General features: G+C 37.4%; 1 protein-coding gene across 4 annotated transcripts in view; it reads left to right on the plus strand.

Moving 5' to 3' along the window:
* RALGPS2 (Ral GEF with PH domain and SH3 binding motif 2) overlaps positions 1–21,994 on the plus strand; it is a 153,129-nt gene extending 131,135 nt beyond the window's left edge. For all 4 annotated transcript variants that reach the window (XM_025878121.2, XM_025878122.2, XM_073900067.1 and 1 more), the window contains 5 exons: positions 1,670–1,775; positions 4,459–4,551; positions 11,487–11,592; positions 13,739–13,830; positions 16,419–21,994. In XM_025878121.2, coding sequence (XP_025733906.1) covers positions 1,670–1,775; positions 4,459–4,551; positions 11,487–11,592; positions 13,739–13,830; positions 16,419–16,448 — 427 coding nt within the window. In that variant the 3' untranslated portion in view covers positions 16,449–21,994. The remainder of the gene's footprint in view (positions 1–1,669; positions 1,776–4,458; positions 4,552–11,486; positions 11,593–13,738; positions 13,831–16,418) is intronic.
* Positions 21,995–22,762: the final 768 nt, after the last annotated feature.

Genomic DNA, 22,762 nt, shown 5'->3' on the forward strand with positions numbered 1-22,762 from the left:
AAACTAAAAAAATGCCCACAAAAGCTTTCTTGCCAAGATTTAATCTAGAGATAAATTTGAACTTCTCTTTCTGATCCACTGAGCTAATTGCAGAATAATTCCAACTTGGTGGCCTTAGAACTGCACAGGTCTCTGTAATGCTGCTGGTTCTTGGATAAGCATTATTTAAAGGCTGCTGTCACAGCATTTACTTTGCTAGGAAGGCTCCATTCAATTTATCTTTGTTAAGAATTTTTCATATAAACTGCAGGACCTGAATGTAGACAAGTCTCAGTAAATAATGTTTGTGCTTTTAAACTCATTTTTGTTCAGTGGTTTATTAGTTAAACCAGGTCTCTTTCTGCACCATTTTAGCCACGGAAGGAAATGAGAATGTTAGATTGATGTGAGGCTGGAGGTTACTGGTAATGTGTAATCAGCCACTTCATAATACAACACATACAATAGCCAACTTCAGAAGTAAACTTTTTGTCAATTTGGTGTCTAATCTCTTTGTGTATACCCTGAATATAAATAGCAATAGCATGAAATTTCTAGTGGTCTCTAGGTTTTTAAGTCACTTTGAAGACACCTAAATAATCATAAAGAGAGAAACTGGCAAACTTCAGTTTTCTTCCCTGTTGTAGGAATTCTGCATATCATGTCAGATCCCCAAAGAATGGCAGATAATTTTATTAGTGTGTATGTTTTAATTGACTTGTAGAAGTTATTGTTGTTTTAAATATAGGACCTTAAGTCAGTTGGGGAAAGATATTTAAATGTTTGGTTATTTTGTGGTGGTTTTCTTAAGATACATGAAAAGGAAATCTTGAGTTTGGGAGTTATTCCTTCCTTGCAGAGCTGTTAGGTTATTTTTTTTTTATAAAGATTTTTATTTATTTGAGAGAGAGAGAGAGCGAGCGTGAGAGGGGGGAGGGTCAGAGGGAGAAGCAGACTCCCTGCCGAGCAGGGAGCCCGATGTGGGACTCGATCCCAGGACTCCAGGATCATGACCTGAGCCGAAGGCAGTCGCTTAACCAACTGAGCCACCCAGGTGTCTCAGAGCTGTTAGGTTATAATCAAACACTTACGCATTGACAGCATTTAAATGTTAATTACAATTTACTGCAGTACCCTAGTTTTTTAAATATGTTGTTACTGCCTATATTACTTCTCTCACCTATTTCAGAATTAAATCCAGCATGGGTTTTCTTTTTCTTTTCCTTTTTTTGAGACTCTGCTCTTTTTATTTTGAGTTTTATATGCTTAAATACTTTTTAACAAAAAGAATCCTCACCTTTCCTACCAGGACTTAAAGTATTTAAGGGGAAAAAAGTTTACAGCAGTGATGCAAATGTGGCATGTTAAAAAGAAGGGAAAGTCTTAAATCCTTAATTTAATCTTGACTAAAGTGAATTACTCTATTCTTTCTAAATTATACTTGTTCAGGTATGTAATAAAGTGTGCATTTTTTAACCATCTGTTGACTTTAATAACTTCCTGATTAAACTTTTATGACAGCTTATAAATTTCAGCTGAGTAAGCCTTTATAATTGTCAGTGTCTTCTAATGCTAAATACATTAATGAAGTTTTAAAACTAAGAGTAATTACATTTCATTTAAGTACCTGCTTTGTAACTGCTATACACAAAAGGTCTTACATGTTCTTTTCTTCATTCCGTTATTATAGTTCTGCAGAATCAGAAGATTTGGCAGTACATTTATATCCAGGAGCTGTCACTATTCAAGGTGTTCTCAGGAGAAAAACTTTGTTAAAAGAAGGCAAAAAGCCTACAGTAAGATATTATTGTATTATATTTTAACACACCTCCAAAAATAAGCAAACATACAGGACCCTAAAAAAATATGAAAACAATGAAATAAAACCAGATGTATGGTACACTTGAAATAATTGAAAATGCACATTTGCCTCGCGTGTTTCTTAATTTAGACTTCAGTTAGATCATACATTGAGGGTGTGTCCATCAAGGTGCTCCTGTACCCCTCTCTGTCCCCTAGTGTAGTTCTTACACAAAAACATTTCTTGGAGAACCTTGAAAGTATATGCCATAATGAAATATTCTAGTAATAAGTTTAGGAAAAATAAAGAATTGAGAGGAATAACCCTAAAAAATGGAATGCAACCAATTTTGTTGTGTCAGTCCTAAGTTGTTTATTTACATCTCTGTAATGAAGTTTCGTTTTCCTTCGTGAAATAAAACCCAGATATTAAATGTCCTCCAAACCATTGTTATCTTTTTTTAAGTGGTAAAAGTTGAGTAGCACAAAGCCTTTTGTACATAACATAGAAGTTTCTTCTTCCCCAGCAAGCAGTTTGACTGCTAAAGAAGACTTTTTTTCTTTTCTCAAATAATAGTATAATTTATCTAGTTTGGAATAAAAACTTCAGTGTGTATCCAAACTTGACACTTTTGAAGATATGAGAGCTTCTTAAAATGTAAAAATGGTTTACAGCTAAGCAGTCTGATTTTGCCGCTTACGTTACAGTAAACCACGGTCGAGAAGCTACACGAGGCCAGCTAGTAAAAACTAGGAGTAGCCTGTCAGTTGAGGCATTACGACACTATTGTGTGCCAGATGCTGGAAATAGAGCAGCAAACAAGATGAGGCACAGTGCCTGCCTTGTGCAAATGACATTCCAACGAGACAAATAGAAAGTAAGCCCTTGAAATAAGGTAATGGGATGGCAGGTGAGAGGATGAGGAGAGGTGTCAGCACGGCGAGGCATCCGAGCTGCCATCTGAATGAGGCAGGCGAGCTAGCCGTGTGAGGATCTGAGTTCAGGCAGCGAGAAGGCCTGTGGAGCTGAGGCGCAGCAGGTGGAGGAGGTGAAGTCAGGGAGGACGGTTAGGGTTGCTTGATGATGTGTTAGGTGCGGTGTATGAGAGAGCGTGACGTGAAGATGGTACCTGGGTGGGGTCTGAGCTGGATGAATGTTGGGAATGTTTACTGAAATAGGAAAAGTTTCTTCAAGAAAGGGCCGGTAAGTCTTAGCTAAGTTCACTTTAATATGCGTTTTAGGCATAGAAGTGGAGATGTCAGTTTAGCTCTAAAAAGTACAGGTCAGAAGTTCAGCAGAGAGGTGGTGGCCAGAGATGGGGATTTGGGGGTAGTTTGTATACAGATGGTATTTGAAGTATGGGACCAGGTGAGACATTATCTCATGAAGAGATAATGAAGAAAGTGTAGCTGGGGAAGAAAAGAGGGCCGAGGATAGAACTATGGAGCACATCAAGGTCTGCTATGAGAAGCATAGAGGAAAATGAAGGAACTGTTACCAGAGAAGCGCAGCGGTTAAAGTATTTCAAGAAGGAAGGAGTGGCCAGCCGTGTCGGATGTTGCTAAGAGGTTGACTGTGGTAAGAACAGAGGCTTTGGGATATGTCAGTGATCAGTGACCTTGACGTTGGCAGCCTAACCAAAAGTAAGTTGAGAAAATGGGCAAGAGAGAAGTAGAGTCAGGCATTAGAGACACCTTGCAAGAAGTTATGCTGTGAACAGGAGCAGAAAAATCGGGTGCTCTCTGATGGGGCAGAGGACGGGGCGGTGGAGGGATTTTCAAAGATCAGAGTGCTGTGAAGCCTCATTTGCATAATAATGGGAGAGGGAGAGAAATCAAGGCAGTGGAGAAAGGAGTAAATGACAAAAGCGGATTTCTTGAGGGAGTGAGAGATAGTAGAAATCTAGAGCACACAAGGAGGGTAGTTTCTCCTTTGATAGAAGCAGCGTTAACTCTTCTGTTGCAGCAGGAAGAAAGGCTAAGTAGGTGGGCCTACAAACAGATAGTTAGATGGAAATGGTCTGGGAAGATGAGGAAGTCCTCACCAGATCTCACCTATTTTTCTCTGGGGAGTGTGCAGTGCTATCATAAGGGGATGGAGTACTAGGGTTTTTGAAAAGGAATGAAATGGTTGTCTCCAGAGAGAAAGAGTATAATGACTTCATGGGGTAAAAATGAAGTACTATTGATTTCTAAATGAGATTGTTGGTTCTAATTTTATCAGTTGGCACAATTGTGTGATTTTTCCAGCAATATTCGGTTATTATAATGTGCCAAGTAATCAGATGGTTAGATTTAAATAGGGCTAGGGTTCAATTAGGAGAGAGGGACAGTGGGATTCAAGTATTTGGAAGGGAATGGCTATAGTGCTGGACCATGTGGTATTGGCTAAATACGAAGAAGGGAGAGGGAAGGATACAGGATGGGGAGAGAGCAGCAAGGCTAGATAATGTTAAAAAGTGGTATGGGTTTTGATGAAACCAATAGTTACCTGAATGAAAGTAGTAGTAGAGCATATTCAGTGGAAGTGACAGGAATGTGGGAGATAAAGATTTCAGCAGTGATTCAACTCTTAAGATTAGACTAAGGTGGCCGGAGTGGAGCTAAAGGTCATCGGCGCTAAGAAAGTAAAGAAACCGAGAAGCCGGTGGTAGTATGTTCCTTTGTTTGTCTCTCCAGGTGGCATCATGGACAAAGTATTGGGCAGCTTTGTGTGGGACACAGCTTTTTTACTATGCTGCCAAATCTCTAAAAGCTACAGAAAGAAAGCATGTAAGTATTCCTCCTCTGAACTGCTAGCAGAGCTTCAGTGCTTCTTCATGGTTGTAAAGAAAGCAGTCCTGATGGAATGCAGCAATTTGGATCATTTCCATGTTCTATTCCAGAAGTTCTTAACATCTATTCCTTGTGCGAGTGTTGTGGTAGAATTATTTTTATTTAGTAAGACCATTCCAGGGAAGGTCTTGGAATAACTTCCATATTTAGAGTTTATTTTTTTGAATGCTATTTTTCCATCAGAAGCTCAAAAATGCTCATTTCCACTCTCTATTTTGGCGTCAAAACCTTCCCAAGCCTGGGTTTCTTGTTCAGAAAGTAGTTGAAAATTATTGCTTTGGAGTCTTAGTTCATAATCTGTAAAATGTGAAAAATTGGGACCATCATCTAAAGTTCTTTGCCACCTCAATCTCAGACGGAGTGGTTTTTCTCAACAGTGAAGAGGAGTAATAGTTACTATGCTTACTCTAGGTCACTTTCTTGTGTTGCATATTACTTAGAAGAAGCCTCTCAATGTACTTTTCTCCAAATGTAGAATCTTCTATAAATCTCTTTTGCATGCTGTTTTGTTTTTATATGCTAGTGATACAGTCTTTGAAAGGAAGAAATTTTCCATGTTGCATTAATAAAATCCCCTTGAGAAGAATTTTATTTCTAAGTCATGTATTTTGCAGTGAAATTAAGTGGTTTACCATACCAAGGAAAGGTAATCCACTAAAAAAATTGAGTCCTTTTACTATGTATAAATTATCCAGTGACATTGCATAATTCAGAGAAGCTCTTTATTCTTACAGTTTTAGTTCTTTATAATCAAATCAGAAGTATAGAAGAGTAAGTTGTTGTTTTAAATGAATGTTGTAAGTGCCGTAAAATAGTATCAACCTTCCTTCTTCCTTGCCATACCTACACCTGTCATTGTCCTGAATTTCATATTAATCATTGCCTTGCTCTTCTCTAATTTAGAGTTTACCATATATGTTTCCTTAAACAACACATTGCTTCATTTTTGAACCGTACGTGAATGGAATCATATAAATTCTCGAATTCTGGCTTTTTTTTTTTTTTTTTAGAGGGAGAGGGTGGTGGGGAGGGGCAGAGGAAGAGGGAGAATCAGGGCCCGATGTGGGGCTCAATCCCACGACCCTGAAATCATGATCTGAGCTGAAATCAAGAGTCAGACACTTAACCAACTGAGCTCTCAGGAGCCCCTGAAGTTCTGGCTTTTTTGCCCACTATTATTTTACAATTGTTTAGACTTTGACTGTTTTTTGTATTCTGGTCAAAGTGACTAATACACACCCAACAGAGTTATACAGACTAGTTCCACCCAAACATTTTGCAGAGTAATTGCCTCTGATTAATACTCCTATCCTCAGAGGGAGGAAAAAAGATTGCTATAGCTAAATTAAATCCTTTGTCTTCAGATACAGTTAACTTTTCACATAGCCACTTTGAGATGCTTGGCTCAGTTTCACTTAGTTGACGATTATAAAGAAGTAGCTATTCAAAATTAAGTGTTTTTTATTTTTTCCTAAACTTTAATTAGAAAGAAGCCAGATGAAATTAGAGCATACTGGGTTGTAAGGAAATCAAATTGAGTGCCAAGGAAATGGACTATATTCCTAATCTTATTAATTTAAAACTGTTCGGGTTAAAGAAGGAATTACAAGAACAACATGGAGCGTAGAGAGACAGGCTCGTGTTAATATTATAGAATCAGTTTTAGAAGAGATGTGGCACAGAACTAAAAGCAATGAAGGAAAAACTTTTTTAAATCATTTTCAAACAAAATTGTATTATTAGAAGAAAATAATGGCTATATATAAGCAACAGATAAAGGATTAAAATGTATTCTATAAACAGAGCACCACCTATGTAGTGTTCTTGCCAAAAGTTTAACCTGAATCTAATCATGAAGAAACAATCAAATCCAGATTGTGGAACGTTCTACAAGACAACTGGCTTGGATTCTTAAGACCAAAATTTGGTAGATGGAGCAGGGGGTATGTGGGGGAAGAGGAGGACTGTTACAGATTAAAAGAGACTGAAGAATCTGAGAGGTAAATGCAATATGTGTACTTTGGTTGAATCCTGGAGGTAATTTCTTTTTTTTTTTTTTTTTAACGACAAAGGTCATAATTGGGACAATTGAAAAAATTTTATGGATTTTATAAAAAATGTCTTAAATTTCTTAGATACTTATATTGTGGTTATATAGAAATATATTCTTAGGCTATACATGCTGAAATATTTAGGACTCAGTTTCATGATGTCTGCAGTTCAAAAAGATCAAGCAAATGCACAAAATGTAGATTCGGGGGTAACCACTGTGGCATTCTTTCAACTTTGTAGTTTCAACCTTTCAAAATTGAAAGCTGGAGGGAAAAAAATTACTAATGAAAATATACCTGTTCATATAGGTCTATAAATGCAGAAGGAGGAAATCTGGACGCCTACAAACCTATAAGTTTTATTACTCTCTATACATATTTTTTGCCTGCGAGGAACAGAATAGGCTTGGCAGGGTAGAATAACTGGGGAGAGCAAAGGGGGACTCCTATTATGTCTGTATTTTTGGATTTTTTTTTTTTAAGATTTTATTTATTTGAGAGAGAAAGAGCACAAGCAGGGGGAGTGGGAGAGGGAAGCCCGGTGCGGGGCTCGATCCCAGGATCCTGGGATCATAACCTGAGCTGAAGGCAGATGCTTAACCAACTGAGCCACCCAGGCGCCCCTTTGGATTTTTTTAAGATTTTACTTATTTGAGAGGGAGAACACAAGCGGGGTAAAGGTGGGGGAGGGGCAGCAGGAGAGGGAGAAGCAGACTCCCCACTAAGCAGGGAGCCAGACCCGGGGCTCAATCCTGACCTGAGCCAAAGGCAGACACTTAACCGACTGAGCCACCCAGGAGCCCCTTTTTGAATGTTTTAAAATGAAAACATTCACTGTAAAAATGTTTTTTACTGGAGGTTTATTTATTGTAAAAAAAAATTTTGCAGTTATGTTTGAACCCATCACTGTATGGTAGAGAGTGAATAAATACTATTCAATTAGTTAAATTTTTAAAGACCAAGACTGTGCCTGAAAAGAAATCTGTAACAAAACTAACAACTTTCCACAGCTCAGAATAAAACAGGACATTAGAAAAAGGGAAGGAGGAGATAAATAGAAGATGAAATATAATTGGCTAATAAACATGAACAAATGATCAACCTTATTAGGTATCAAAAATGCAGGTTAAAGAAGATGCCCTTTTTTGCTACTAGGCAAAAATTTTGAAGATTGTTAATAGAGCATTGTCCGTGGTGTAGGGAAACATAGACTTATCTGTGATTTGCAGAAATTTAAATTGGTATTTTTGTGGTGGGCAGTCCTAGTCCGTATTTAACTTAATAATAACCAGCAATTCCTTATCTGAGAATCTGTCCTGTGGAAGTCCTTGAACAAGTGCACAAAACTTCCTGTAGAAGAATATTCCTGTAGTTGTTTATAATAGAAATCTATAAAGACTCAAAATACTTAGCAATAAGGAAGTACTGATAAGTGAAAACTATAAATAAGAGTACAAATATGCCCCCATTAGTACAGTGAACCCTTGAACAACTAGGTTAGAGGTACCTACCCCACCTCCCTCCCACACCTGTGCAGTTGAAAATCTGTGTATAACTTTCAACTCCCCAAAAACTACCAGTAGCCTACTACAGATCAAAAGCTTTACCAGTGGGACGCCTGGGTGGCTCAGTCGGTTGGGCGTCTGCCTTCAGCTCAGGTCATGATCCCAGGGTCCTGGGATTGAGTCTCACATCGGGCTCCTTGCTGGGCGAGGAGCCTGCTTCTCCCTCTGCCTGCCTCTTTCTTTCTCTGATAAATAAATAAGATGTTTAAAAAAAAAAAAAAAAGCTTTACCAATAACATAAACAGTTGGTTGACACATTTTGTATATGTATTGTGTGATGTATTATTACAATAAAGTAAGCTAGAAAAAATGTTAAGAAAATCATAAGAAAAAAATACACTTACTGTAATGTATTTATCCAAAAAAATCTGCATTTTAAGTAGACCTGCATAGTTCAAACCCGTGTTGTTCAAGGGTCAGCTGTGTATGAAAACCAACAGCATCAAAAAAGTCTTTGGCGTAAATGCAGAGAGAAAAGTCAGGCATTTGTTTTCTTTTTTTTTTTTTTTTTTTAATATTTATTTATTTATTATTTATTTATTTGACAGAGAGATACACAGCTAGAGAGGGAACACAAGCAGGGGGAGTGGGAGAGGGAGAAGCAGGCTTCCGGCGGAGCAGGGAGCCCGATGTGGGGCTCGATCCCAGGACTCTGGGATCATGACCTGAGCCGAAGGCAGACGCTTAAGCGACTGAGCCACCCAGGCGCCCCCAGGCATTTGTTTTCTTGATTTTTCTGTGTGGATAACCAATTTTCCTGGCATCATTTATTGAACAGTTCATTCTTCGTTCATCAGGCTGCAGAGTCCACTCTTGTCATATGAATTTGCATCTCTACACCCAGATGGCTCCCTTGACTTCCATTACCCTGTTTGTCCCTGTCCTGGAGCCCATGGTCTCAATTACTGTGGCTCTGAGTCTTGATGTGTGTCAGGGCAGGTCCTGACTCACTGTTCTCAGGAGTGTATTGGCTATTTCTGCTCCTTTGCTCTCGTATATAAATTTTAGAATCAGTTTCTCAAGTTCTGTAAAATCCTACTGAAATTTTTATTGAAATGACACTGAGTTTATATAAATCAATTTAGGGAGAATTGACATCTTTACAAATCAAACCTTTTTCTTCATCTCATGGTATTTTTTTTTAAAGATTTTTATTTTTTATTTATTTGAGGGAGCGAGAATGAGAGAGAGAGAGAGAGAGAGAGTACATGAGAGGGGGGAGGGAGGGTCAGAGGGAGAAGCAGACTCCCCGCTGAGCAGCAGGGAGCCCGATGTGGGACTCGATCCCGGGACTCCAGGATCATGACCTGAGCCGAAGGCAGTCGCTTAACCAACTGAGCCACCCAGGCGCCCCCATCTCATGGTATTTCTTAATTGTTTTATGTCTTCTTGGATGCCTTTTATCGGTTCTACTTCTGTGTATCTTTTGTTGCATGTATTGCTAGATACCCCTCTTATAAATGACTTACATTTCTCGTGTATAGAATTACAGTTGATTTTCATACTGATCTTTTCCAAGTGTTTTTGCTCATCATTCTTACTAATTTGATAGATGTGAGTGGATTTTCTTTGTCGATATTATCATCCAGGAGTAATGGCAGTTTTATTTCTTCCTTACTCTTACACCTTTTACTTCCTTTTTGTTACCCTATTAAGCTGACTAGCTCTTCAAATTCTGTGTTGAATGGAGGTAGCAATGATAGGCATCCTTGTCTTGATACTGATTTTGAAATGTTTTTAGCATTTTACCCTTGAGTATGTGTGGCAGGGTTTTGATTTTGGGTTGTCTTTTTTTGGGGGGGTCGTCTTTCCTGTGTTATTTTGGTTTGGTTTTTGTGTAGGTTTTGTTTGTTTGCTTGGTGGTTACTCTTTACTGAATTAGGAAGTTCCCTTCTATTCCTAGTCTGTCACAAATATACATTATATTAGCAAAAGCTTGTTGGGTAAACTGAGTTGAATGTATTTTTTTCTTTCTTAATCTGTTAATACGGTGATTTAGCTTAATTTTTCTAAAGTTAAAAAAATAATTTTTGAACTTGACTGCACTAATCTTGCTTTCTTGAAATAAACCCAACTTAGTTGCATTGGTTGATTTCTAACATTAAACCAACCTCACATTCCTCGGATAAATCCAAACTGGTCATCATATATCAGCTTTTTTTTTTTTTAAGATTTATTTATTTTAGAGAGCGAGAGAGCATGAGCAGGAGGGGCAGAGGGAGAGAGAGAATCTCGGGCAGACTCCATGCTGAGCGTGGAGCCCAACATGGGGCTCTGTCTCACGACCGTGAGTGAGATCACGACCTGAGGAGAAACCAGGAGTCAGACACTCGACCAACTGCACTACCCAGACACCCCATCAGCTTTTTTATACACCAGTATAATTATTGGTATATACATACACCAATTGGTATATACATATAATAAAAATGTATTAGTGTATACAATTATTTAATATTTTTCCATTTATGGTCACGAATGAGAGTATCCTAATTTTCTGTTCTTTTCTAATAGCCCTTTTTTCATTACATTTATTTCTAGTTTAACTTAAAAAAAAGAATAGAAAAGTAACAAGAATACTAAGAATACCTTTTTTTGAGAAATACAAGTAAAAATATATTATTATTAAGAATTGTCTGGGTCACCAGGGTGACTCAGTCGGTTGAGCATCCAGCTCTTGATCTCAGCTCAATCATGATCTCAGGGTCATGAGTTCAAGCCCCATGTTGGGCTCCATGCTGGGCATGGAGCCTACTTAAAAAAAAAAAATGATACCACTGCTGGTTTAGTAAATCATCAGGTTTCAGGTAATCCCCCTATTACATTGTATACTTTAAACTTATGCTATGTTATGTTAATTATATCTCAATAAAGCTGGGTAAAAAAAGATAACAAAATATAGGTGTGTTTCCTAATAAGGGAGGGGTTCGGGGCAGCATAGTAAAGAACAGAAAAAAACCGCAGAGATGAATTTATCAGATCCAACGACAGATTGTGCTTTTTTGAGAATCAAGACTTGGACAGGTTTTGATGAAGAGTTGAAGCTAGGAAGGATCTGAAGAGTAGGAGACTGTCTAAAGAGGGCATGCCTAAATGGAATTTAGTAGTAAGTAAAAGGCTGTGAGCAGACTCAACCAACATGAAGTCACAAATCTTATCTCTCATGACAGAAACTGAAAATATGCCTATCCTTAATTTTTGCTTAGGATGAGCCATAAATTTTGTGTTTTCCATTAATGATCTTTTTATCTCTCAGTTCAAATCAACGTCAAATAAGAACGTATCTGTGGTAGGATGGATGGTGATGATGGCTGATGACCCAGAACACCCAGATCTCTTCTTGCTGACTGACTCTGAGAAAGGTGAATTATTAGAATATCTAGGGTTTAAGGTACTGCAAGTACATAACGTTCAGTTGGTCCAAACGTAGTTTAACTAGAATACTTGACCAGGAACATGTTTTTGTAGTTTTGTCTCTTGGGAAATAATTCTGTCTCATAATGTAGAGTAATGATATCAATATTTCTGGTATCAATATCTGTTATAAGCATATTTTCTTTGCTGCATGGGCATAAGCTTGAAATTAAAAGCCCAAGTAATCCTTAAGGAGCTAAGAACCAGGCAGAGAGGGAGGGAAGGAGGGAACTGGAGAATCAGTTACTTTAAAGCCTCAGACATTTGCTATATATGTAATACCCCTTCATTTATACTCTCAAATAAATTGTTATTCTTAAGTTCTGAATGTGGCAGAGGTTTTCCTCTAAATGATTTTTAGTCCATTATTTTTAATGAGGTTAATACGTTATTTAACTCCTATCGCTTTCCAAATAAGTATAATTAATAATGAATACTTTGCTTACAATATTGAGAGAGACTTATGAAGGAAATGATTGACTCTTGACCAGCAGAGTTTTTTAAGTGGATCAGAGAAGTTGGAGGGTGGGCCGTGTGGAATCAGACCCTGTGCATCTCTAGTGGAGGCCGCAGGTGGCCGTCGGAACGCAGCCTGACGTGATTGCTGCTCTTCCTGCATACAGCTGCTAGCTGTTGATAAGCACCTCAGAGGGAGCCAGACGGGAAATTCTTTCCTCTCTGCCCAGAATCTTCCACTGCAGCAACTCACCACCGAAATTCTGTTTATTGACTGTACAGTTATATTTTCACCTCTATTCAGAATGTATTTTATAGCAACAGATACTCTGCTTTTAGGATATTATAGCATTTTAAGTGAAATTATAGCATTTTAAGTAAAAAAAATAATAGTAGGAAAATGTCTCATTTTGAGATGAACTAGACTGACTTACAGAGTAGGAACTCCCTGCTCAGCATTCTGAATTCAGAGTCCCTGCCCCAACCCCAAATCCCAAAGGCATTATTCATAAAGTTGCATCTTGAGATCATTTTCATTGGGCTTAGTTAACAAATTCTTTATTTTCTTTCAGTTTCCCTAGTGTAGCTTGATGGGATTCTTTCCAAGTAACCAAGGTTTTTGTAACATTTGTACTAATAGTCTTTTGGAGGGGGAGGAGAAAGTAGATAAATGGCAGCTATGGCCAGCTTAATTGTAGATATGCCTTCGATTCAGATTGCTTTAATGTCCACATCTGAGTTCAGCAAGTAAAACAGTATTATTTAACATGAAACATTGGTGAAGAAACTGTTGCTTCTGAAAGTAAAAAAGTTCTCTGAGTGTTCAGTCTCAAAGGAAAGCTCTGTCATGCCTCGAGAAAGGTCAGACTCTTGGGCCATTGAATGCAGTTACAAAGGAGAGAGTAGAATTCGATACAAATTGGGAAATAAAAACTTAGGTCAATGAAAAAAGGGATAAAACTCAACTTAGGGCAGCCTTCAGTACATGAATCCTTTCTTTTTTCAGTTTATCACCTTAATACATACAACCATGTAAGATTTATCTATTATGTGTCAATCTTGAATTAGTCAACCTAAGTTCTTAAATACACACAACACAGATGAATTTCTAATTTTCTAAAAGAGGAATCAGTGACTCTTCAGATTTTCCCAGAAATCCCTCAGTAGACCCAGAAATCCGTGATAATTTCAGCAAATGTAACTAACACCTAAAAGCATGGTTGATACTGATCCTTAATCATATTACATACCTAAGGTTTAAATGTTAAACGTGTTAAAGCATTTTGCCTGTAAAAACTTTAATATTAACATATTCTGTACTCTCAGTGCCACCTACAAATCTAGAGGAGCCAAACGATTCTTTTATTTAGGTATACTTTCCTCTAAGGAATATTTAAGAAGACAAGAATACTTCTCTTCCAATTCATAAGCAGCAAAACAGTGACTTTCTGAATAAATGATAGCATGTGAACATAGCATAGAGAACTTTTTATTTGTATTAGAAAATCAGGTGCTAGAGACAGAATTCTGAAACTGAGAATTCTAGTCTTGTTTCATTTTGCTCTTTGATATATGACTGAATTATATGTCAGAGTCCTTAAAATTTTATCATTTTCCCCTTGTTTTTAATAACTTTAGGAAACTCATACAAGTTTCAAGCTGGCAACAGAATGAACGCGATGCTGTGGTTCAAGCATTTGAGCGCAGCTTGCCAAAGCAACAAGCAGCAGGTGAGCAGTGTCTCTCGGTCCTCAGGATGGTCCGTTGCTTGGGACCGTATTTAAAAGAGTTCCAAGGGAAGTAAACAGACTAATTTTATGAATGAAGAGGGAAAATGATACTCTTTTTATTCTTTTTCTTACAGTGGCCGGCAAGTATGAAGTCCACATTTTAGTGAGGAGATAGTCAATAAAATAATGAACAAATAAAATTTCAAATGCTGAAAACTATATACAGAACTATATATACATATATATGGAAAACAAAATAGAATTATGTGATACAGAGTGATGAGAGTAGACACAACTTTAAATAAGTAAGAGTGGGCAGCAGAGATCTCCCCAAAGACATTGACATGAGTGACAAGAAGGAACAGCCATGTGAAGATTAAGGTCTGCTGGAGGGCACAGCAAGTTCAAAGGTCCTGAAGCTGGAAGGAGCTTAAGGTGTTCTAAAGAGGCAAATGTTACCCATGTCGGTAGAAAATAGTGAGAGGCAAAGAAATAGAGTCCCAGGGGCGTAAAACTTAGATGGCACTTTAATAAAAATTATTCTGATTCATCTTTATTCTGTTAATAACCTGAGTAGGTTCTTGTGGTTGCAGCAAAACCCAAAGCCATTTGGATCTGTTTGTTTTTATTTCACCGAAACAAAGATGGTCTAATTCAAAGGCTTTCAGCTGCAGAGGAGAAATGAAGCCATGGTGTTGTTTTCCCCAAACCCTGTTGCAGATCTAAAGTTGAGCCATGGATTGGTAGAACAGACGTAAAGTAAACATAACTGCAGTTATGGAAATATGTGTAGACTTTTTGTGGGCAGTTTTTAGTGGATATATTTGAAGACCATTGATTTCAGGTACTGAAATTCAGAAGTGTACAGTTAAGTGTTAATCCATAGCTAATTATGAATAATATAATACACCATATGAGTTTATATCACTTATTAAAAGTATTTTTCACCCTGTGCTGTCAGGACCAGAGTTTTACCCCTTTTTTGATAAAGGAAGAAACTGGTCTCAGAAATGCTAAATGACCTACACAGGGTCAAACAAGCAAATGTCTTTATCTTTAGGTCCATTCTTTTTAAATATTGTTAGAATAGGCTTTGTTCTCTTAGAATTTTTATTTCAAATATATATATGAAAGACTAATAGCAGTATTTGGTATCATTTTTAGCACCCTCCATTAAGGGCATGAAACGCCATAGAACAAAGACTACTTTCTTAGGGCCTGGGACAGAGTGAATAGACTAAGCTTATGTGCAACTCAACTTACATTGTTTAAGTGTGCTTAAAGTGTTAAGTCTCATTTTTTTTTTAATCTCAGATTTCAAGATTAATCTAGACAGTGTATACATACCAACATAAAGGTGAACAAGTCAACCAAATGTGTATAAGTCGGTTTTATTTGTTTGTTTCTCTCCATACTTGGGAGAATCAGAATAGTAGCAAATATATAAATAGAAGCTGTGAAATGTGAAAATTTTTGGTAGAAGCCTCTGATTCACTCAAGTATAATACCTTAAATCATATTCAAGAAACTTAGGAGGAAATGAACTTATACTTTATTTAAACATGGTTTTCTTATAACCAGACCTGAGAATTTATAATTTAAGCACTTGAGCATTTGTATTGCATTTGATTTATGATTCAGTTATGATTGTATTATTAAAGATTTTTTCATTCAGAAGGTGACATGTGTAAGAGACTCCCCCCTTTTTCTTGAATATTCTAGGTTTTCAGAAAAAGATTACTAAAGTGGTAGCTGCTGTTTTAAAGGACAGAGAAATGACCACTGAAGTGAGAATATCTCTCCCAGCACAACTTCAGAAAACAGATAATAAGGGTTAAGAGTTTTGTTTTTTTTTTTAACATGGTGAAACCCTCTTTAGTCCTTGTCTAGAGGACTCATCAGCTGATTTTCAAAAACAAAATATACTTCTATTTCAAAAGAAGTGTTGTGGAATTTCTCCTCACTACAATGTGGACTTCATGTCTTATTGTTGATTTCTATAAGGAATCAAATTAAACTTGAACCAGTCTATAAGCCTCAAACTATTATATAACCTGTTGATTTTTTCAGTCACCAAGTGTCAGATCAGAATTTATCTAACAGTGAGTTTTATTCTTTCACACTTCCATGATGATTTCACAAAGAAATTCTTAGTAATGTTCATTATAAAATTACCCATGCTGGATTTAAAAATGTGCATGTGGGAATTCCTGGTAATACAGATACTGAGAAAATAGACGATAAGTATGTTTGTCAGAGGGTCACCCTAACTAGAGCCACACTTCTTTTCTTGTTCATTTGCTCATTCAGCAGACATCTGCTGAGCACCCTGTGTTAGACCAGAAAGATACCGTCTCCACCCTTCCTCCCATTCCAATTTCAATTTTCTGGAAAGAGAGTATTAACTCAGTGATTTTTCTCAAAAATGTTCTAGCATATTTTATTCATTATTCATAAATGATTGCAGTACCTTCTGTCAAATTACTTTTTTAAAAAGATATCTGGGCTTAAAATGACAAAGATAAGAAATAGTACTTTGAAAAGCAACTTTTAAGTACTATCAGTTTTGTACTGCTTATATTTTTAAGGTTCCTACAAACTTGATGACTTTTGAGTAGAAGCCTAAGAAAGAAGCAAGGTGAACTGTCACCCCTAAGTGAGAATGAGGAGGTGACGCGAGCGCCAGCTATGAGCCAGTTCTGGGCCACGAGGAGCCCAGAGGCTGTGTCTCAAGCCTTTGGAGTTCTGAACCAAAAAAGCACTAATTTCAGGGAATGAAGTGAGATATTCCCAGAGAACACATTGGAGTCACTAAACAAACTGCCATGGACCGCGCTGCTTTTCTCTGAACTGACCTGCGGAAACCACTGCCTTAAACGAACGAAAGGAAAACCAACATGAAGCACCAAATAGTGTGTGTGCGTCTTCTGGCGGTGCTGTGCTTGGAATAGATCGGAGCCCATTTGCGTTTCTTTTAACTTTGTACTAATTTTGGAGGGGGGAATCTCCTGTTTTTAGACACACTTTAAAAAGGAAAACATCTTTCTTACGAGTTATGTGAGGGGCTGGTTTAGAAAGGAGGTGTGAAGATGCTCCGCCCGCCCCGGGGGGCTTCTCAGCTCCCGGTCATCTGCAGCCTCCCCGGCTCTCCCACGGCAAGAGTTTTGGGATTAGACATATTCATAAAGAGAGTTGTTGGGGTTCATTTGGGATTGGGGGCGGGGGTTGTTTTGAATGAGGGGAGATTTTTCTTAAACACTAAGCTTCGGAAATTGAGTTCTGGGTGGGGAGCGTCATTTCCTGCAGGAGGCATGAAGGCTGAGCGCTCCTATTCCAGACACTCTTTTCAACTGGGCTCCAGAAAGCATGGTTGTTTTTAACTGGGTTTAAAATTTGGCCCTCTATATGAATTCATTGTTGGACCACAGATCTGCTTAGGAAAGAACCGTAATCCCAACCTAAACTTTTCTGAGATTTTACAGTAATTACATTTTTTTTTCAAGTGAATTGAATTACCCCTTCTACCAGTCACTGGTGACTTTTGTCGTCAAGATGATATACTGATATTTCATCAGGATATTTTCTCTTACAGTGTTTCATATACACAATGCCAGTTATTTTTTTTATTACTCATTTTCATTATTTTTGTTAAGTATGAGATTCAGGATTACATGTATTTAAAAGAGCTTCTGCATATGTATGTGTGTATGTATTATAAGGCACACAAAATAATTTTAAAAGGGAAAAAGGTGAAAGATTGAGATTCTGGGAATCTTAAGTGTCAAAACTTCCCTTCTTATATAACTTTCCTTTATTACAAAACACTTTTCTGAAAACGTACTGTAGGTCCCGGCCATGAAACCATACTCTGTCAGTGGTAGACCAAGCTGTTTTGGAAGAGCTCTTCCATGCAACAGTGTGTTTAATTTCCAGAATAAATGTTGAATTGCAAAAAGAAAAAAAAAAAGGTTTAAAGGTGAGCTGCCTTAGAGTTTTAATAAAAAATGGCACTTGAACAAAGGCTGTGTGTTAGATGTTAGAAACTCATGGGGCATCCTGTATTTTAGCAGTGGCCCAGAGGAAGAACCCCTTTTTGACTGATGTCTTCCAATAAACTTGTAATACTTTGGGCCTCACATAAAATTTCTTACATTTGCATTCTTAGAGAATTTCATACTTTTTTTTTTAATCATCTTGAAGCCGTGAAACTTAAATAGAAAATATTACTCACAGAATCACTAGCTAAAAGTCTATCCAAAGGAAAGTAGAAGAGCTTTTGGAAAGGATGTTAAGAGTTCAGATATTTTTCTCATATAGCACAGTTAGAAATACCATTATTTCTGGTATTGTGGAAAGTGACATGGGCTAGAGAGGGCAAAATGTTGCCTGTGCTGAGTGATTTTTCAATTAATGATCTCCCAAGCTTAACCCACGTTGGGTACATAGAAAGACACCACCTGCATCGCCAGCAGTATTACTATTTAGACTTTGCACATCTTTCTTTTGTTTTACATTTTTTTAAAATTCCTTAATTTGTGTATTTTTCTTCAAAAATAAGTGTTTTTAACAGTGTATGTGCTTTTTAAAAAATTCTGTGGATGAGAACCCTGTGGATTTTTTATTATTGTTCTGTTTGTCATAAATAAGCTAAAGTAGATACACTGTAGGTTAACCATATTTGAGGAGATTTGCAACTGGAAGTCAGAGCCTGACATCACAGTTTTGCCAAAGAGAGAGCTAAACTGGAAGATGTGTTTGATATTTCAGCTCTAACATTACGGGATACATGCACAGGGAAAGAATAGTGTTCAAATTTGGTGAATAGTCCCTATATAGAATTGTGGCCTCTGACTGAGCGAAACTCTTAACACAACTGTGCAGTAGAAGTAGACATTGTTCTGTCTTCAAATCTGTCTATTCAAAAGATTAGACGTTGCTTTTGAAGATTATTTTAGCATTTGAAACAAATGGAAACCAGTGAGAGAAGTGAATTGAAATAGCATAGGTGAATATTTGATCTATAATTCACCAAATGATGTAATAATTCAAGCAAAGAAAATAGGTCACCAAAATATATTAAATATTTAGGTAGTTTATTAGTAGGAAGATGAAATTTTTTCCTCTTATTAAGCTTATGCTTACTAAATTAGTAAATTAGTTGACAAAAGCTTGAAATTTCTATCAATATTAAGCTCATTTGTTTCTCTTCTAGCCAAGAACAACTCATTAGAAATTCCATTATAATTTAAATTTAAGCTAGTTTATGAAAAGCATAAATATTGGCATATTATACGGCCTGGTGTAGTAGTATACAATACTAGCCAAAATACGGTTTGAGACACATCTCATTTATTTCACAGTTTATTTGAACCTGGACACTTATTTTTCATACAGAAGTAACATGAGTTTTTAAAATACACCTATAAAAAGAACTGCATAATAATGACTTTCAGAGCACTAGTTTTGGTTTCATGCCCCCTCTGTGTTTGGCCTTTGCTTTATTTTTTTCAAAGGTATTATTTTTACTGTAATCTCCAGACTATAAGAATTGAAAGAGAACTGATCAAACACACCTTTCTATAGCGTTTTCTTCACTATGTAAATATTATTTGTATAAACATTACAAAAAGGGATCCAAACAATTTGATTATTTTTTTTTTCTCCCTGGGTATGTGCTTCAAGGACAATTTGTTTTTCTGTGTAGAAAATGGCATATGTCAAGAGTTAGGGGATTCATCGCTCCCGGGTTTTTATAAGTGGCTTTATTCCTCTTCTAGAAATGCCTTTCAGAAGAGCCCAAGGAGCACTGCGGTTACAGAGGGGCAGATGGTCCCAGTCTGTGGTGTACGTACTCCACGGGTTAGCTGAACCTGGGGGCCCTGGGATTACTAGAATATACCTGGCCACATGAGCTCAGAAGTCTTCTGAGCTTAAACCCGTAAGCTATACACCTTTCCAACTGAAAACAAAACTATAAGGCATTCATTGGAAATCCATAATAATAGTAACTTTTTAAAAGAATACATCCACTATTGATTTCCTTCTTGTTTTCTGAGGCACATTCCTTTCCATCCAGTCTTTAAACCACCATACAACCTTCTTCTGCCAACAAGTGGGAGCAGTGTTGCCTCCAAGAGATAATCTTTAGTAAAAGAAATCCTCTGCTTCGGAGGCTTTTGAAATCCTTGGATCCCTTTTTGAAAGTGAAGATGGGCTTGCCCGGGGCCCCAGTGGAACCGTGGTGCTGTTGTTGCACAAGCAGACAGTACAGAGCCCGTGATGAGGTTTGCCTGGCCTTTTCGGTGATCTTCTAGGGCTTGCTTTCATTTTCTCTCTCCTTTTGTACTACTTTTTTCAAACATAGTAAATTTATGATTTTACAGCCCGAGTGGTATTCTGTTTTTTTCTAAGCTTTGAGATACACTGTTACTTAAAAACATTGATGAGCATTATTTTCACGTGAAGTCAACCTTTTCAAAATGATCTAAGTAAGTCCTTTTTGGTCTTGCTCCCCTAAAAATGGCTTGTAACTGAAGTGACTTTTTCCATTTAGAGGATTGTGATGAAAGATCTGTGCGTGCAAACTCTTACAGTTATTGAAAGCAATTTTATTACACCAGTATCTCAAGTTGTAGTGTGGGGGAAATTTGGTCAGTGCCTTAACAATTTGAAGACCAATTTTAGGGCATCGAGTATGACGATAATCATTTGCCCTCTTACTCCTCTTACGTCAGGAGTGTGTGCTACCCCTCTCTCCACCAGCTTACTCTTTCTTACTCTTTGTCCCAGCAAGTGTAAGAGAGCGGAGAGTCTGTACAGAGAGCCTCCAGGTCATTGTTACAGCCCTCCCAGGTCATGAGTCTTTTCAAACAAGCTCCCTCCCTGCTCCTCTCCCGGCCAGGGTAGGAGATTAAAAATAAATCCACCCAAATCAACCTTTAGATGAGCATTTTTAAGAACAGCTTTGAAGAGCGTCCATCCAGCTGAGTTTGTTTTTATGTTGTGTTGTTGATGTTGTTGTTTTGAGCATCGATTTAATTATAAGGCCTTTCAGAAAATCCCTAAAAGAATACATTACAGCCAGAAAGATTTGTTGGGGTCTTATTAAAGCTGCTGAAATCTTGTAATGAGACTTGACCAAAAATGAGATTTAGATTGGTTCATTCTTACATTTAAGTAAGACTCTGAACAAACAGGCAGTCACTTAACCTACCAGATATTGTTTCCTTGGAAATATTATGGAAGGAAAGTGAAAACAACTCCAATATATAAATTTTAAGGGAAGCTAAGAGACTACACTAGCCTTCTTAGTCAAAACAAAACTTGGAAACATTTTGCTTCTCTGAGACCCTTGCAAGATCTGAAACTACTGTTTAGCTGAGTCAAGATGCTATTTTCGTATTTTTTAAGGGCTGGTATGTTCCAGAATAGGGAAGTAGACATAGTCTTTAAAGCCAAATGAAGGGTTGATTGATCCTTGAGGGTTATTAGCAGAGTTTAAATATTGCTTCTAGTCATTTGGCCTGCAAAGTGGTGATGGAATTAAAGGAATGGAATGCATAGAGTGCTTTGAAAGGCTTGAACTTTTTTTTTAATAGACCAGCTGAAAATTTCATAAATATTACCTGTGCTTTTTAGATACCAGGTAACAAGTATTAAGTTTCCCCTAAAGATAACATCACCTATTAGGACTATTCACAAATATAGTCCAGTAATTATTGACTTATCAGGTCTGACACAGTAGCTGATTTATTATAAGTCACCAGACTCTCAAGAGTTTCTATATCTTAATTACTGACAAATTTACTGTTTTACAGCCCACTGAAGTGTGTATGTGTGGGAGGGGGTGGGGAACTCGTTCACAATGTAATCTAAAGGAGATAAACATCTGTGGGGGTGAATATCCAATGATGATAATATACAGGAAAACACAAGCCATTTTTCTTCTTCTTTATCCCAATTAACTTGAGGTACTCTAATGATGAAGCACTCAATTGCACTATGACCTCCCTGAGTGATGTGCAGCTTGGTTCCTCTCTCACTTATTGTTTCTGTTTAATATGCAAATGTGAGTGTGAGATCTTCAGTGTGTTTGCATAAGCTAACAATGAATTTAAGTACAGTTTTCTGAAATATTTCTATTGAAATAAATTACTTAACAATACAGATTGCGTGGGGATGATTTGTTGCCATATTTACATTTTTATCATTAACTTTTTATCATCTTTTTATCATTATGCATTTTATCATTAACTTTTAAATAAGTGCTCTAATTTGATCTTTTTCTCGTTCTAAACTAGTGGACAAGGCTTTTGTTGGCACAGGAAGCTTCTGTCTGGGTACACTTCAGTTGCTCTTCCCTGTCCTGGATCGAGGATGTGCTCTGGCATGGTGACCGATGGGGTCTGGAGGAATAGGGGTCATGGGTCCAATATTTCCAACTTCATCTCCCCACTCCCAAGTATCTGATGTGATAAGAGCAGTCCCCAAAGAGGCCTTCTTTGCTAATATGTACTGTATTTCGTAGATTCTAAGACATGACATTAAATTGTAGGAAGTACAGAAATAGCTGTGTTCGGTCTCCTCCTATAAGTCATTGGCTAAGGTGTTGGTTATGCCCTAAGAATTCCACTTGAGCTTGCCTCTAAGAACTGGTTTTCAACAGTTTTCTCACCTCTCTAATGGCCTTTGAAAATTTTCAGTGTCCCTATATTGGAACCAAAAGACAGTGACAGTTCTCCAATGGGGTCAACCTGTCTTTACTTCACACAGCGCCACCTTTGTCTGGCGGGAGCTTTCCGTATGTGCATGCTCAGTTTGTGGGTTCCCTTTTCTCTTTCATTAGTTGTTTGTCTTTGAGCCAGGACAAGCATATCTGCACTTCAAAGGTACCGTATTTTTTACAAACCAAAGGTTTGTGGCAACCCTGCTT

The sequence above is a fragment of the Callorhinus ursinus genome, unplaced genomic scaffold (assembly GCF_003265705.2).
Source record: "Callorhinus ursinus isolate GAN/ISIS: 27379988/994484 unplaced genomic scaffold, GSC_fseal_2.0 scaffold13, whole genome shotgun sequence".
NCBI classification, from domain to species: Eukaryota; Metazoa; Chordata; class Mammalia; order Carnivora; family Otariidae; genus Callorhinus; species Callorhinus ursinus.